The 17,845-nt window shown below is 41.2% G+C and overlaps 1 protein-coding gene and 1 pseudogene across 1 annotated transcript in view; one reads left to right on the forward strand and one right to left on the reverse strand.

Moving 5' to 3' along the window:
• ADAM22 (ADAM metallopeptidase domain 22) overlaps window positions 1-17,845 on the forward strand; it is a 142,979-nt gene that overhangs the window by 72,921 nt on the left and 52,213 nt on the right. Inside the window, exons 6-10 of the mRNA XM_066629123.1 lie at window positions 1,508-1,590; window positions 5,628-5,706; window positions 7,427-7,496; window positions 12,304-12,374; window positions 15,095-15,169. Of these exons, the coding sequence (XP_066485220.1) occupies window positions 1,508-1,590; window positions 5,628-5,706; window positions 7,427-7,496; window positions 12,304-12,374; window positions 15,095-15,169 (378 nt within the window). The remainder of the gene's footprint in view (window positions 1-1,507; window positions 1,591-5,627; window positions 5,707-7,426; window positions 7,497-12,303; window positions 12,375-15,094; window positions 15,170-17,845) is intronic.
• On the reverse strand, window positions 14,570-14,689 carry LOC136655043 (5S ribosomal RNA; annotated as a pseudogene).

Consider the following 17,845-nt stretch of genomic DNA (forward strand, 5'->3'; position numbering starts at 1 on the left):
TGCAGGTAACTAGTTCTGGGTCATTGCTATGTCTTCTTCTCCAGTCTTTATAACAGTTGGAGATTAGTGCATTAATTTAAGCGCGGATGAGTTGCTCCTCTATGAGTGATCACAATCAAACGAAAATACACTTACTTATATTACAGCTACTTATATTTTTGAAAGCTACATTGGGCTTTTCTAGAGGACAGCTTGAACTGCTGCCAAACATTTGCATAGATCATTTCAGGGAGGGACACGCACAAACAACAAAGGCTTCTACCACAAGCAACGATATGGTTTCAAGCTGCTAAAAAGTTGTAATCATATAGAAGTAAGAGAAGGCTTGTTCTATGGTGTGTTTAGAATTACAGCGCTAGGGTGGGGAAAAATGTCTTGATGGGGTGGATGTGGCCTTTGGTTCTTCAGTTGCAATAACCTTGGTCCTGCAGTAAAAATAGATCAGCGTAAGGTTGTTAGAGTAAAAAAGTCCAACTTATACCGTAATTTAGCCACCTGATTGTTGGTCTTCTGGTTGACAGGTGGCATAGCAACAGTAACATAATTGTTGGTCCTTATGTTTGCAGTGTCTGCACTTATGGTATACATTGCTGGCTTGGAAATGCTACATATATATGTATGAGCGCTCACATTAGTAAAGTGGGGTGAAAATGTAGTAAATAAATTCATAAATAAATGGGCATGGTCTAGTGCAAGGGTCTCCAAACATTTTGGCCAGAGGGCCGCATCAAATATCTGGCACAGTTTTGAGGGCTGGAAAAAAAATTTAAATATAAAATTTATAAAAAAAAATTAGAGATGGAATTTAAATGAGTGAATAAATGAATGAATGGGCTCATTCATTCAAACTCTCTGGCCCTTAGAACACCCTCCAGGCGCAAGCAGAGCAGTTCCAGTCATGTTCGGCAAAGTGGGCCAGGGGCTTTCAGGGAACAAGAGGCTGGCCGCAGGCCAGATAGAGGCTCGCTGTGGGCCCCATCTGTCCCCCGGGCCGGGGTTTGGAGACCCCTGGTCTAGTTTATGTGCTTGGATCTTTTCAACATTTTGTTGGTTGCCTATTGATCTACAGAGTTAGGTGCTTTTTTGCAGCCCCCAACGGTGTCATGTTTAAATTGACCTCACCTGTTTATTGAATGTAGACATTCATATGTGAATGTTGACAATCCCAGATGAATGATCACCAAATTCTGGGCATTCACTTATGGTGAGGCAAATGAATGTGAGAGAACATTGGCGTTCAGAGCAGAGATAATCTACAGAGCGGTCTGCACTGATTGCAGCATTCTAAGCTTACTTATGAGGAACTGTGGCTCACTTGTTTCATTGCACTAGCTAAACTAGCAAAATCTATCTGTGCATGTAGATATTGTTTAAGAATTTACATCAGCATTAATTGATGCAGTCGCTTTATCTCTGATTTGCTAAAGAATGTTTGTGACGTGGTGGCGTGTCATGTGGCGTGATGTAAATGTGATGTAGACCCATGATCTCTGTTTTCTAATTGCAGGGAGGAGAACATTGTTATTACCAAGGTCGGATTCGACAGAATTTAGATTCATTTGTTGCCCTCTCAACGTGCCATGGGCTTCAGTAAGTTTCTCCTAAGTAGTTTCTAACACAGTGGCCTTCAACCTTTTCCATGCCATGACCAACCCCAATGTAGAAATAAATGAAGTATGAGACTGGAGACTCCCACATTGATCCTACTCTATCAGACCCTATCAGCCCCTGCCCCTTAATGCCCTCTCTGCACTGTTCACTGTAACCAAATATTCTTATTAGAGAGAACAGAAAAAGTTGTCATGAAACCTAGCACTAGTGAAAGCTATTTTAGCACAATTGATAAGAACCTGAGCAGCACTGGGACACGATCTATTGATACCTGAAGGGGTACACCTGATGTCTCCCCCTTTACCTGTTAATGCTCTAGTCCAGTGGTCTTCAACCTTTTTCATTCCTATAAGCTGCCATAACCCCACAGCTAAGGCTTCGCGACCCCATTGGGATTCTGACCCCAAGGTTTAAGAACACTGGTCTAACAGATGACTGCAAGTTGTTAAATTGAAAATACAGGTGGCGCTTTGGTATTAGTGAGGGATCAGTTCTCCATTTGCCTCCCTGGGCCTCAGAATGCCTTAAAAGGCATTAAAATGTAACTTCTAGTTGCCCAAGGTAAACGGAAAGTTGCATTTTTGCCTAGCTGGCTTCACCCTGAAGCACTTGGAGGCCGTGGGTGGATGCACATGGCCTCTGCAGGCTTCAGAAAGTTCTCCAAAGGTGACTGGAGCACAACTCCAGTGGCCTTCGGAGGGTTCAGGTTTAGCCAAGTCTGGCTCAACGCAGGTCCAGATCTACGGATATAAAATTCCCAGATAAACAGGCTCAACCTGTAGTATTTTTAAACAGCTTTCTGCAAAAATGTAAGTCATTTTATTTGACCTACCTCTTTTGAAGAGAAGGTCAAATTAAAGTACTTATTTTTTTCGAAGGCAGCTCAGAAATAATTTTGATTGCTGAGAGAGCAATTCTGCACTGAATATATTCATGGTGCATCAGCTACATTAGACACTCTTACATTAAACAGAAAACTGCAGCCAAGTGTGGTAATATAAGCAGATTTTTCTATCTAACCCCTCCACTCTTTTAGTCCAACTTTTTCAAAATAGATTTTTCATATGCCATGTACCAGTTACTATTGTCTGAGATGCGAATATAGTATTGTCCTCTTTTTCTGTAACTATATTGTCATTTTTAAAGGTCAGATTTTGGAAAGTAGGTTTGTTATTGCACTGGCAACCTGATTCTCAGGAGCCATTCTGACAATACTCTAAACCAGAGGTTCCCAACCTTTTCAGCACTGAGACCCACCTCGTCCCCCACAGTGGGTTTCAATGTGATGCTCCTGATAGTGCAAAGTATTATTATTTACTTGTTCCTTTATATTTCATATACATGCAATGCAAAATCAAACTTGAGGGCTCATCTTGACCATGTATTATCTCTAAGGTTACACAGTGAATGCTACCTCCATAAATAGAAGCCATTACCTCAACATTCATTGTTATCATACAATATCTCTCGAAGTATTGTACTTATCTTATGTGATATTCATTGACTGATGGTTTTGTAATTCCGGTATCTCCTTTCTAAATACGTTCAAAATGATTTTGTATGTAAGTGAAGAAGTGGATTTTTTTTTAAGTTTGTCTGTTTCTTTCCTTTTTATATTGTAATGAAAATCTGTCTGACTGTCTGTCTGTCTTTTTAAAATAATGAAATCTTGTCCACGTAGCATTGTGATAGAAACCTGAGTTCAGGCCCCATGCTGAATGTCAGCCTGAAAACAGTATCACATTTCAATGCATTCTGCAGAGTTTAGCCATGTGGCTTCCTTTAACAGTAAGATCTTACGCTGTTATCTGTGATACTTGTTTGGTCACTGAGTGATGATAGGGATTGCTGGTCTGTTGCCGATCTAACACTTGCCACTTAGGGATGTAGTTGAGCGGGAATGGGAGCCCTGCCTTTGAAAAAAATTTTCACAGGATCCTAGCCAAGATAAAAGCAACAAACTCTGCAGGAAGTACATTTGCCCAGGGTCAGAAGATAATGTCTAGGCCATCTTCTTTTCAGAGGCTGTCTGGGCCAAGGCATGGAGCTCATGTTATATTAAAACTGCAGACTTATGCAAATTTCCATCATACATCCCCTTGATGTTGCCCGTGTCAGCTGTCTTTCGAGACTGAAGGTTGCCAACTAACTAACTATGCAAATTTACCTGATCGGCACCCTAATGTATATTAAATATGAATATATAAATATTTGGAGGAATATCTTTTAGTTCCATTTTTTTCAATTTTGATACATTGTTTTTTTAAACTATTGCAACCCTGAAGAGTCTGGAATGAAATTAGGTACATCTTTAAATTGTGTATAATGACTTTCAAGTGAGAAGTAAACTGGCAGGAGAATAAAACACTCTAATGAAGAAATGTAGATTATCTCTGCTGAATCAGGGCAAGGACCCATCTATAGCAGTACATAGAATGACCCTCCACATAGGGCTTTTGTCACCTTGGGAAAATTTAGTAATGTTTTATGATGTACTGTACTAGTTACAGACCTTTAACATGCAAACAGAATAGCATTTCTCAGATTCAGCCATCAGGGACTTTTGATGTGATCATCAAAGTACTAGTTGGTTCCATTGACTTTTATGATACATGACAGTGTCATGGCTTTACCTATAGCCCCATCCAAATACCCATTGGTGAGCCACTAATGTAGGATAAACTACACCCTGTAGGGAACTCCTAACTCTGTAAGTTTGACACCAAGAACAAGGGCTTCCGAGCATGGCTATGGTAAAGTATATAGGTAAAGAATTTTAGTACAGCAGTTCAACTTACTCAAATTATTCTTACCGGATTGTGGTTTTTGCTGCCTACTGGTGGCAAAAAATAGGCACTGAAACTATGAAACTGATTACAGGAACGTTTGCTTCTAGAGAATTTTTTCACAGTTGTTTTGGCAACTTGTATTAAGAGACAGGGCCTTCGATGCACACATGGAGCTCCTCTGCCACAAGGTTTATCCCAGAGTGATACGGATGTGAATCTAGTGCCTCTGATTCTCTCTCTCTTCCCCCCTCCCCAGCCTACCCTGAATCACGACTCTCTTTGAATGCTAGCCTTCATAGCTGGGATTGTATAAATAGATCAGAGGTTAAAGTTTGTTCAGGACAAGTGAATTAGAACAAATGATTGCATAAAGACAAATCACTAATACTGGTATGTTTTTTTTAACCCCAATACAAGTATAGTGCACGAAAGGAAATAGATTATGAAATCACTGAAATCATCAAGGATTTTTTAATGTAGCATGTTTCCTGATATTTATTTTAATGTTTTTAAAATGCCTGACAATATTCACATCATATAAGTAATTGCATTTAGTTATATTTTTGTACAGGTTGAGTCTCATTATTCGCGAGGGTTCCATACCCAGAACTCATGTGGATGGCAAAAATCGCACTAAAGGAAATCCTTTTGAAAAACAATATCCTTTTGCTTGGCAATTTAAAAACAGCCTTGATGACCTTTTTATAATGCACACAGAGGCAATCTGTCTCTCTCCAGGCACTTAGAAAGGCTTCACTCCGAGGCAGCGACCACTTCCTTCCCTGGGAGCCCAGTGCAGGGAAAGAATAGAGGAGGTGATAATGACTTACGTTATTTCACATGCTCAGGGGGAAGGGAGGGGTCGCTTGCCTGGGAGTGAGGCTGTTCTAAGTGCCTGGAGAGAGAATGATTGATGAATTGTCCTCTCCCCCATTAACGAGGCTATTGTTAAACGCCTCTTTTACTTTGATTTAAAGGGCGCTTCTCATTGCGTTGAGTGCAAAATCCGTGGATAGTTAGATTATACCTGTATATGCATTTGGTATATTTGTGAAAGGTTTTAATTTTAAACAAATTTTAATTTATTTTAATTTGTGTTTTTAATTATGATTTTATGTTTTTGTATTTTTTTATTCATTGTTGTAAGCTGTCTTGGGTCCTTTCGGAGAGAAAGGCAGATAGAAATGCAGTAAATAATAAAATAAATATTTGTCCTACTTTTCACAGTGGCATGTTCTATGATGGGAATCACACTTACCTTATTGAGCCAGAAGAAAACCTCCTTACACCTCCTTACACCTCCCAGGTAAGTAAGAGTTAGGGCCTGTAAGATTTGGAGCCTGTCCTTTAATGTAAATATTCAGAAATCTTTTGGAAGCCCATGTTCCTAAAACAATCCTTGTGAATTTTATTTAGTCGCATTTCAGAGAAATTGTAGTAGTCTATTTGGTTGGTGCTGTTTTTCTGGATCATGATGTTTTGATGCAGTTTTATACAAAATTGTAAATTTGCTATGACTGGGAAGAAAAGTCGTACCGCAGTTACTCGTCTATGAGGTGATCTCACAGATAAGTCGAAGACAAGTTTTCAACCAAAAATCATGGAATGTTCCATGACCCTCAGATTGAGTCAGGGGTAAAACTTGGGGAATGGTGCTTGTGAAGAAGGGCTGCAGTTTCCCCTGGAGCCTGACTGCCCTGGAGCCTGATTGAAAGGGTGCAAAGAATCTGCGCTGTGCCACTGATTTTGAAGACATTAACAAGTTGCTCATGTAGTACTGTGTGCCATCCCCCCTTACAGCAACAGAATTGAACATTGCATTGAATTGCTAAAGAAAAAAATCCAGGTTTGAAGCTGCAGAAAAGCATTTGAACTTTTAAAAACCTTCCAAAACAAATGCAGTACAAATATAAGGCAACATAAAACAGCTTACCTCAGCACAGCACCCAACTTCTATTGCTGCCAGATGAATTTTTATACTGTTTACTGTCATTTTAAGAGGCACTCCTGGGTTTGGAGTTAAGGAGCCTGCTCAGAGGATGCTACAAGGGAGCACCGACAAATGCAAACAAAGCTGTGTTTGTAAGCTGTCTGCAATCACTCAAAGTGTTCCTCAGACACTTTGCAGAACCTCCATAGGTACTTTTAAAGCTCCTTCGGTCTTCTCCTGGCTGCCGGGACATACCTGAACAGCCCTGACTTCTGAATGAAACCACAGATAAGAAGAGGAGACAATCTAGGTTTGGTTAATTGGTAGACATTTCTCACCTTATAGGTGAGAATCTACCGTATATAAATATATATAAAAAATTAAATATGTGTGTACGTATGCATCCATATACAGTATGTATATATAATTCTAGTATACAGGATGTCCTGCGTTATCTGCAGGGGTTCCAATCCAGGACCTACTGCAGATACAGAAACACATGGATGATGTAATTAGTGGGTTTCAGGGGCCCCGTAATCCTCCAGAGGTGACAACTTCCCTGGCCCTCAGAAAGCATTTTAAGGCTTTCACTTCCAGTTTTTCCAGCCTTCTAAGGTGTCCTGAAAGTCATCAGAACACCCTCTGGAGACGACCAGAGCACAGCTCCAGTTGCCTCTGGTGGGTCCATGTGGGTCCAACTCTGCAGGTTCAGGAACTCACAGATAATGAAATCTGTGGTTCCTGAATCCATGGATACAGTGGCCCCACTGTATATGTTTCAGTTACTTTGTGTTGCTAAGCTTCCTTAAGAGATAGCATTTAAAGCATCCTTTAATGTGACAGTGAAGTTCCATAATAAGAAGAGCCCTGCTGCATCAGGCCAAGAACCCATGTAGTCCAGCTTCCTGTATCTCACAGTGGCCCACCAGGTGCCTCTGGTAGCATTCAAGGCAACCTGATACCTGTATCCTGTTTCCACTCCCTTGCACCCAGCATTCTGAGATAGGCTATCCTTAAAACCCAAAGGCTGCCTGTAAGTTCCAAGAGAGTTTTATTCTGCATCTTGTTTTCTAATTTTAGATGTTTCTTGTTCCAGGAGGAGTTCCATTTACACTCTGTTTACAAATCCAGATTATTTGAATTTCCTTTGGATGATCTTCCATCTGGTATGCTTTATTTATACTCTTAACTTCGTGTCATGTTTGCCTTTACTCTGAAAGTTAATCGCTTGTGGGCTTTGGTTTTTGTTTTTGTCGTTAATCTTGAGGCTGATGAAAATAATCTGCTAGCCTGAATATAGGATTGGGGAACAGAAAAACCCGACTTCTGTTTTGTCAGAAAAGCCTTTCTTTTTCTTTCCCTCAGAGGATGTTCTTGGCTTTTTTATATTGTGACAGTTGCTTAATGACTGGGTTTAGGAGTCTCTGAGGATCAAAAAGGACTAAAGAGTATAACTGATAAATTTCTGGGATCATATTGCTGCTTGCTCCTTTTTAGAAGTAGTTTAATAAACAAAAGCTATTCCCAAAATTCAGCTCATAAGCTACTGCACAGGATTCCCGCAAGATGTTTCCAAGGCATCTCCTCTGTTTTATCTGAGTTTTGCATATTTTGATATAGATCATTTCCTTTTCCTTGGAATAACTGCTTTGAATGAATTAGACTTCCCTTCTACTTTCTTCATAATTTTCCTTTGGTCTGCACTGTTTGAAAATAATAGAGGAAGCACAAAACTGAAGGTTTTTTTTCTTTCTGGCTTTTTCTCTCATATATTATACTGAGAGCTTAATCCTTACATTGAGATATGCTCATTGGACTGCACCTGTCTTGAGTGTCACAATCAAGCCGTAAGGCACATCTGCATGACTTGGGAGTAAGCTGCGCTGGTGTGGAGGCCCGTGCCACCGCACTGATGCTGCATCCACCGGAGTGGCTGTTGGCAGTGGTAAAGATGTGCTGGGTGGTGCAGGGGCAGGGGAGGGTGATAGGAGGGTGAAAAGGCAACTGGAAGTGGGACCTGTTCCACTCTCCTCCTGCCCAGGAGGGGACAGGACTGGCAGAGCAGGCCTCCACTGTATCCAAACCCCTGACCTGGGCTCCTGGCAGACTCAGGACTGTTCAAACTTGTGCCTGCTATTTTGCAGGCGCAGATCTGAGTAGCCACATAGGGCAGGTTGGAGTGTTACTCAGTGTAAGGGGAAAAGTATCTCCTTGCCCTGAGAAGACCTTCAATCTGCTCAAAAGCTGCGCTGGATACATCATAGACCCTGTGGCCCTGCTGCGCCAGCACAGCTTATCCAAGGGAAGGGGGCATACAGCAGCAAGACTATCCCTCCCTTCATAGTGACTTCCCAGAGTCTTGTTTCATTTGTAGTTATGTGGATAACATACAACATAATGGCCTGAAGAGCTATCCTTCCTGTCCTCACATGCAAAACTGAGGGGAAACCATAAGTCTAAGCCCAAGGAACATCTTCTGTAGCAGAATTCAGTAATGGCTTTGTTGGTCTAAGCCTGGTTTAGACACCATATAAATATGTAACTCTTGTATGGACTATGGATTGTTGGGGTGTGGGAATAGAATCAATTAAAGATTTCTTTTGGCATTTGGGCCAATAAGCTTGTAAAGTTTATTTGCTTTGACCTACCCCCTCCCCCCAAATAATACTTGAGAGTCTTCTGAGTTCAAAGAAAATAGAAAATGTGAAATCTAAATGTATTGTATAAATGCTTAGTCAGGAGTGTGTCCTTTATCTCTGAGCATTCTAAAGTGCTGTGTAATTACATTATTCAGTATTGAGTTTTAAATGAACAATTCTCTTGGCTCAGTTCAAACTCCTGGGGAGTTTGGGAAATGTTGGATTAGGCTGAGAGATAGTATCTGTCCCAAGGTCACCAAGGAAACTTCATGGCCTAGCAGGGTTTTGAACCTGGATCTTCCAGGTCTAAGTCCAACTCTTAAGTCGTGGAGACATGGGGGGGGGCAGCAATGCGATCACCACGATTGCACTGATGCTGGACAAGGAAGGGTTTTTAAAACTTACCTGGGAGTCTTTATGGCCCTCCAGAGGGTCTGGGGTGTCTGCGACCCACAGGCAGCCCTCCCTGAGGCTTGGAAATGTTAAAAGGGGGGAAATCACTTCCTGTTTCAGGACGAAAACTGGAAACGGTTTTTTTTTCCCTTTTACAACATTTTCACAGACTTTCCAGACCCTCCAGAGAGCCATAATGACCCCCAAGTAAGTTTTTAAAAAGCTCTCCCTGCCCAGCAGCAGCACAATCGTGGTGATCGTGTGGCTGACGATTTCTTTAAGGGGAATGGCCCTTTTCTGGTTGCGACCCACCAGTTTGGGAACCCCTGCACTATACCATTCTGGCTCTCCTAATTAGTGGGTTGTATCTTTTTTTTTTCTAATCACATGCCTGGCCCTAACAAAACACAGTAACACAATGGGTCCAGAGCATAGACCCTCAAGCGAGATGGCTGTTCGTGTCTTGGGTTTTTAGCCAGGCACAAAAGAAAGGGGCAGATGTCATGCTTATTTATTAATGGATAATGTCAGATAATGCATCCTCGGCATCACCTGGCAGGACAAAGTTCCAAACAACACAGTCCTGGAACGAGCTGGAATCCCTAGCATGTATGCACTGCTGAAACAGAGACGCCTGCGTTGGCTCGGTCATGTTGTGAGAATGGATGATGGCCAGATCCCAAAGGATCTCCTCTGTGGTGAACTTGTGCAAGGAAAGCGCCCTACAGGTAGACCACAGCTGCGATACAAGGACATCTGCAAGAGGGATCTGAAGGCCTTAGGAGTGGACCTCAACAGGTGGGAAACCCTGGCCTCTGAGCGGCCCGCTTGGAGGCAGGCTGTGCAGCATGGCCTTTCCCAGTTTGAAGAGACACTTGGCCAACAGTCTCAGGCTAAGAGGCAAAGAAGGAAGTCCCATAGCCAGGGAGACAGACCAGGGACAGACTGCACTTGCTCCCGGTGTGGAAGGGACTGTCACTCCCGAATCGGCCTTTTCAGCCACACTAGACGCTGTTCCAGAACCATCTTTCAGAGCGCGATACCATAGTCTTTCGAGACTTAAGGTTGCCAACATGAATGTCAGAAGGGTTAGAGGGGTTAGAAAGGTCAGGGTTAGAAAGGTCAAATCCTGCAAAACCTATAGTTGCATTTCTTTATGATGAAGAATTCACAAACTGAAATAGCTGGCATACTGAAGCCATAGTTTGTCACATGAAATCTGTGATTTTCACTCTGTGAAAGGTCGTAATCTTTTAGAATCAACCACATAACATTTCAACTGAGCACATATCCTTCCTAGGGCAGTTTCAGAAATAGATGGATGGTTATGAGCTTTTGCTTTTTCACAACATGATCTTTTTGTCATGTTTTTGTCATGTTACTTTTTGTCATGTTTGTCTTTGTTACTCAGATCGGTAACTGTTGCCTTTGGTGGAATACTAAAATGTTAAATAGACAGTTGGTGCTGTTTTTGGTTCTGACTTTTATTCATGGCCTCAAGATTATTTAATATAATTGAGCTTTGATAATCTCTAGCCAAGATTTCAATCCTCCACAGACTTGCTTGGAACATGTGCTCTTGATGTCAGTAGAACTAAATAAAGGCTGCTGTGTACATTACACTCTTCCTACCAAAAACTCTTCTAATGTAGGCAAATGAATATAAAGAATGGGTTATCTTAACAATTAAACATGCATTCAATATGCTTTGAAGCTCACATTGACTTGTTCCCTACAACTGCAATAACATTGCGTATGGGTGGAGGCCCAATAATGTTTTCAGACTGGCATTTGTATGGGTGCAGTCACTGTGTACTGAGGCTAGAAATTGCCATAGTGTATGTTAGAAAGGCTACCTCTGAATGGCAGGTACAAGGAAGTGGCACCAGGATGCAGGTCTCTGGCTGCCTTGTGTACTCTCTGAGGCATCTGGTGGACCACTGTGAGATACAGGAAGCTGGACTAGGACTAGGCCTGATCCAGCAAGACTTTCTTATGTGTTTGAAAATTATATGTACAGGTGTGACCCTGGTATCCAGGGTCACCATTTCAGTGTCTTTGAAAAAGAAAAAAAAAGTGCAAAAATAGCATTTCTTACCTTCGCATAGTCAAACCGTGTGGTTTCCAAGCCTCTCAGGGCTAAAAATAGCACTAATGAGCCACTTCTGGGTCCTGTGGAGGTTCCTGGCTCCTTCCAGCATTGCTCCCAGAATGCATCATGAAGGTAAGAAATGCTATTTTCATAGATTTTTGTTTTAAAGGCATTTCAATGGCAACTCCGTATCCATGGATTTAGGTATCCATAGTGGGTTCCGAAACAGGCTACATTATAGCTTACAGTCACTTCATATACATGTGACTGATTTTTCCCTATTATCCAGGTGGACTTTGAAGGGGGGAAAGCTCCTAATGGAACAGTGGAAACTGGATGGGTGGGAACTGGATGGTTTAACATAATTAGAGGAGTCAGCAGTATATAATACCTTCACCAAACCGATTGTTCTTTTGCATTAATTATGGGTCACCTTGCTTTTAAAGTGATATTTTTTCACGGGTTATTTCCTAATTAAAGAGTACTTTTACTGAACACTGAAAGTCACTCATCATTAAATTTTAGCTTGGATGCTTATAATTGTTTATCTGGCTGTCTGTGATGTGATTCTGTGATGTGGTATAAGCCTGTTGACTTCAGAGGGGCTTTTGAAGTCCATCGTCCCCACGCAAGAATCTCAGGATGAGAGGAAACCACAAGATCTCTTCCTTTGGTGTGACAAAGCATTGTGATGGGTGCAAAAATGCAGAGTGCACTTTAATTTGAAATCACTCTTGAAAATGCTTATAATACCTTTTTGTTCAGCCTTCTTCATTGTGCTTGTGTCTTCGATTCATTATTGAAAATACAGGGCTTTATTGACTGGAATTTAATGTGTATCTTGTTCAGAATTCTGGCACATGAACAGCACATCACAGAAGTTTGTTGTGAAACCAAGGCACAAAAGAAGCAAAAGACAGGTGGGTCCTCATATTTTGAGTTTTCAATCCACTTATTAAAGTATGTACCTTCATACATAATTTTCACTGATCTGGGAATTCCTGTCGAAAGAAATCATGATTTTGCCTAAGCTTTAGAACTTTATAGGATTCAATAATTTATAAGAAGAAACTGATCTGATTCTCTCCTAAAATTCTAAAGGGAAAAACATTTTTGAGGAGGAGTTAAATGTAGAACTGGACTTTTAAGTTTATTTCTATTTCTTTTGACTAGCTGCAGAAAGCTGCTGTAGTTTGAATCTAGCTTCCAGTGGCATATCCAGGGTGTGGTGAGTGAGGATATCTGCCCTGGGCACCATTTGAGGGGGGTGCCGAACAGTAGCATACGAAGGGGGCATCTGGGGCGGCGCAATCCCGTCCATGACGCACTGGGTGTTTCCCAGACTCTCCGTGGGTAGGGGCAGTGCTCGTCACTTAAAGCAGTGAGCATTGCCAACTTGGCTGACCCATCCTCCCTTGTCTCTGTTTAGCTCTAAAATTGAGCCGTTGTGGTGGTGGGGGGTGTAGTGAGTAGACATGGGGTGATGCAGTGATGCAGGGGATCACATTGCTGCGTCACCATGGCACCTCACCCCAGCCACCATTAGGACCCAGCATGCAGCTGCTCACCTTTGCTCACTAGGTGATCTTAGGGAAGCGACTCCCCCTCAGCCTCAATTCCCCAGCTCCAATATGGAGCTGACAATATGGGGGGACAAGAATACAGAGTTCTTTTACAATTAAATTGCAATTGATACTGATGCAGTTAATATCCTTAATAATAAAAATAATATGGATAGATAATGAAGATAACATCTGTGAAGCGTTTTGAACACTCAAACGGCACTATATATATGCTCCCGTCTGAGAACTCAGATGAGCCAGAATAACCCAAGTTTAATTGTGTCCTTTGTCATTCATTACTCTCTTCCCCTCCATGTCATGTATCTTTGTTGTAGGCCCATCCTTTGGGTGAACTTGGAGTATACAAGTGGTTGACAGCTTATCTGCCTTCCATGATCCTTGGCTTTACCACAGAAATATCCCAGGGATTGAATTTCTGGTTGGTTTATGGGTGCTATCAGGAGCATAAGTAATAGCTTGCACTCTGGTGCTGGGAGGCCCTTAGTCTTTATTATGCTGTTACCTGCACTTCTGATAACTGATCTAAATACTAGACTAGTAACCATTGATATCCAGAAGAGTAAAGTTACTTCCTCTTTCTTTTCATTGACATCAAGTAGTGGGATGTAATTTATTTGTAGTACTTAGACTAAAAGATGCCTTGAATACTTCATATTATGAACTAGATGCATATTATGTACTATGAGCCAGATACAAAGAGGGTACCAGGATGCAGGTCTCTTGTTGTCTTGTGTGCTCCCTGAGGCATCTGGTGGGCCACTATGAGATACAGGAAACTGAACTAGATGGGCTTATGGCCTGCTCCGGTGGGGCTGTTCTTATTTTAACTATCATTATGATTGAATCCTGTTTTCTTAAACCAATTCTGTGCCCTGTGTGAAGTGGAAACTTGAGGCTTAAATGAGCCTCAGTAAGGACCTCAGGCCAGGTTCATACCATAGTTTTTGATCATGGTTTGATGGGTTCGCTTAAAAACCACAGGTTCCCAGTTCTTATGACACGTAGATGGTCCCAGGTCCAATCCCTGCCATATCCCAATAGGACTGGATAGACTCCTGTTCGAAACCTTAGATTGCTGCTGCAAGTTGGAGTTATTGACCTATCTCAGGGGAGTCAAATTCATTTCATACAGCAGGATGAATAGCATGCATGATGCCTGCTGAGGGCTGGAAGTGATATTACTAAGCAGGAAGTGATATCATTAAACAGCTGATGACAGAAATAAGCACTATTTTCTCAGGAACTCAATAGCTGCAAATCAAAGAAAATATGCAAATTTTGATCATATTTCTGAGATATGAGAGAGCCCAGTTATCATGCAGGCTGCCCTTTCAGCAGTGACACCTCAGCACAGCTCAGCAGCTGAGAGCAGCTGAAGGTGGTGTTGTGTCAGCCTAAGGGCTTCTGTGGGTTGCATCCGGCCCCTGGGCCTTCTGTTTAACACCTCTGTCCTAGATGGACCAGTGGTTTGATGCAGTATAAGGCAGTTTCATATGTCTATGGTTGGTTCAGTCTCGAAAGACTATGGTATAAGCCTACAGCACCTGGTAGTCCCTGGTGGTCTCCCATCCAAGTCCTAACCAGGCCTGACCCTGCTTAGCTTCTGAGATCAGATGAGATCAGGCATGTGCAAGGTAATAGCTGCTGCAGGAAACCAGAATTATGTCCTTGCTAAGCCATAGGAGAGGAGGTGATAAAGGAATGCATGGGCTTGGCACACCTTCTAGACTCGTGAAAGATCAAAACAATCTACAGTACAGTTTGTTGAAACGAACCAATCGTTTGCTAATGGGGATTAGATGGCAATCAATACCCTAATACAAAAATTGGCCATCATTCTCTTATCCTTTTATTAGATTTGTTAACCGGTTTATACCAGCCAAAGACTGGATGGCATGACATACATTCTGTTGCTAATTTTGGGAGTAGAACTACTTTTAAGCATTTTCTAAATGAGGCCACAGTGAAGAAAATAAGCTTGTTTTGGTGGGGTGAGTTTAGAATCGAATATTTTGCCACTTATTTCAAACATGTTCTGTTTCTTACTCTTTTTGTAGGCCTTTCAGAGTCCACGGAACGTTGAAGAGGAAACAAAATACGTTGAGCTCATGATTGTAAATGATCATCTAATGGTGAGGCTTACATACTGGGCCTTTTTGAAGCCATCAATAATGCATGCATGCCTTGGTGCCTGCGATGGATTAGCAATAAAGTACCCACTGCAAAATTATCCTAACCGTACAGCGGATGTTCTGAAAGCCAAGTCTGATCTCTGAAGTTATGTTGGGAATCACTCAATAGAATCTCTTAAGGACAAAGTCCAGTAACTAGATATACACATATATTTTAAAATACAGCAACTGTTTACTGAGCATTATGAATAACTTTCTTTTCTTATTCTTCCCTGAATAATGTATTTAGCCACAAAAATTCACCCATGTTTGAAAGCAATTGGTAATATTGCAGAGTGTTTTTGTTTAGTGTAGTTGCACTTATTTTGGTGAGATTTCTCTGCAAACCATTTTTCATAATATTTTTTTTTTTGGCTGTAAAGTCTGAAAGGCAATAAAACTAGTGCTATGAAGTGCTAGAAAGTTGGTTAGGATTTGGGCCTAAATCAATCAGACAATGACTGATGCTTTAATGGACAGAAATGCTCATTCAATTAGCTTGCCTAAGTGAAGAAAATATTATGTGGACAGAAGGAATGGAAAGCTGCATCATCTACCAGTCCTTGCATCAGCTAGAACAGTGTTTCCCAACCTGAGGTACGTGTACCCCCAGGAGTACTTGACAGGACCTTTAGGGTACTTGAAAAAGAATTGAATAATGGCAGAAAAAGGCAGGTTTGTATTAGAATGCCTTGTGGGCCTGGCAAGGGAGGAAGGAAGACAGCTAGTTGGCTGTGAATGCCCCAGCAACTGCTAATTTCTGATCACCGATTTGTGTATTATCACATAGGGATTATAGCTGAAAACATAAATTTGAAATAACATTACAAAAGTTTTGTTAATACAAGGGGTACAATTTATGGCAATGGGCTGCCAAGTGGTACACAAGTGAAAAAATGTTGGAAACCACTGATCTAGAGCAAGCTGATCTACCAGTCCTGGAATGAACTAGAGCACCCTTCAATGTTTTTTATGCCAGAACCCTGACTGAATGAAGTATGAGACTGGGGACCCATTGCCGATCCTTTTCATCCACCCTTTGCCCCCGCCTGCCCTGTTTCCTCCTATTTCTTGTGTCTTCACAACAATCCTGTGTTGCAGGGCTGGCTTTAGGAGCTGCGGAGCAAGGCAGCAAGAAGAGGCTGTGCAGGATTATATCAGTAACTCAGTTTTGATAAGGCAGTACCATTATTGAATTGGATCCAAGCCCTCTCTTGCACAGGCTTTGAAGGTTGCCATGACCCCCAAAATGAGGCTCTGTGACCCCATGGGTGTCACGACCAACAGATTGAAGAACACTGAACTACAGAAATAATTCTTCATGTTACATTCAATTACATCAGGTAGAGCAGAGTGCAAGATGAAGCCAACTTATGGAACAATTTTCTTAAAAATTATATCCTTCCTTTTTGGTTGACTCACTACAACAACAATTCAAACAACAATAGGATAAAGCAAAGGTTAATGGGGAGCAGTGAAATAAACACCCAAAGCCCCACATTGCCTTGGTGCAGCTCTGTTCTTTTCGTATAAGAGTGGATCGCATTACATGTACCATTTAGGCACTTTAAAAAAGCAGCTTCTTTATCCAGATTATTCCATAAGATATCTCTTTGTGGAATAAAAAAATATTGATTATTTCATTACCTTCACCAGGAACAGGAAGGAGAGTAGTCATATTTTATTCAGTGCACTTTCAAATGATTTGCTTTCCTTGCATTTATATGATTATCTAAACTGGGGGCTGCCAAGTGTGTATTCTTTTTTTCTTCACAGTGGATTCAGAGTTTCATTTTGATGCCAAATACAAAGGCAGATGTTCAGTTTGGAATCATCAGGACCAGTTATTTAAATGCACCGCTTAAATATCCAAAATGTAGTACTCTTGTTTGTTTTCTCAATTTCAATTGTATCATATATGGGTTAAAATAATTATAAAACTGAAACTGTATTTTTTTTGTATTTATCAGTAAAATAAAAATTATGCAAGTTTAAGATGTATAAAGGTAGCTTGCATAACAGGAAAACTTGAATTTATTGTATTTCTGCTGGTGGGTAAGGTGTGTGAAGTAGCATACATTATAAAATACCTAAGATAATCAGTATTAAATAAAAGTTAATTGATCAACAACAACATAAATAATGCTATGAAAGGCATTCTAAGGATCTTTTCAAGAGGTAAAAAGTCCAGTGGATGAGTGCGATCTGAGGCAGGGTCCCCAAGCTTTCAGCTGCCAGGGTCATATCACTCAGTTTCACTCTTATGGTGGGCTGCAGTGTGTGAGTGATAAAAAATAATGCATACATTTTGTTCATAACTTTAAAAATGTTCACAACAGAAGAAAAATATTTGCAATACAGGGTGAGTCATAGTGGTCTCCAGTATAATGTAACACTACATCATAGTGGAAAGGGATAGGGCAACATGGTTAATGTTAATGGAACGAGAAATGTTCAGAGTTTTATTTACAGACCTTATAAATGCTGGACATGTCCGCCCTTCATGACATGGTAAATGTCTGTCCTGTAATCCAATTCAGCCCATTCTCGCACCAGTGTTGCCTGGTCCACATGAGTGATAGCTGTGGTAATGCATTGTTTTAATTCCATTATATCTTGGGGGTGGCACATGCACCT

Source organism: Tiliqua scincoides, chromosome 5 (genome assembly GCF_035046505.1).
Source record: "Tiliqua scincoides isolate rTilSci1 chromosome 5, rTilSci1.hap2, whole genome shotgun sequence".
In the NCBI taxonomy this organism is placed as follows: Eukaryota; Metazoa; Chordata; class Lepidosauria; order Squamata; family Scincidae; genus Tiliqua; species Tiliqua scincoides.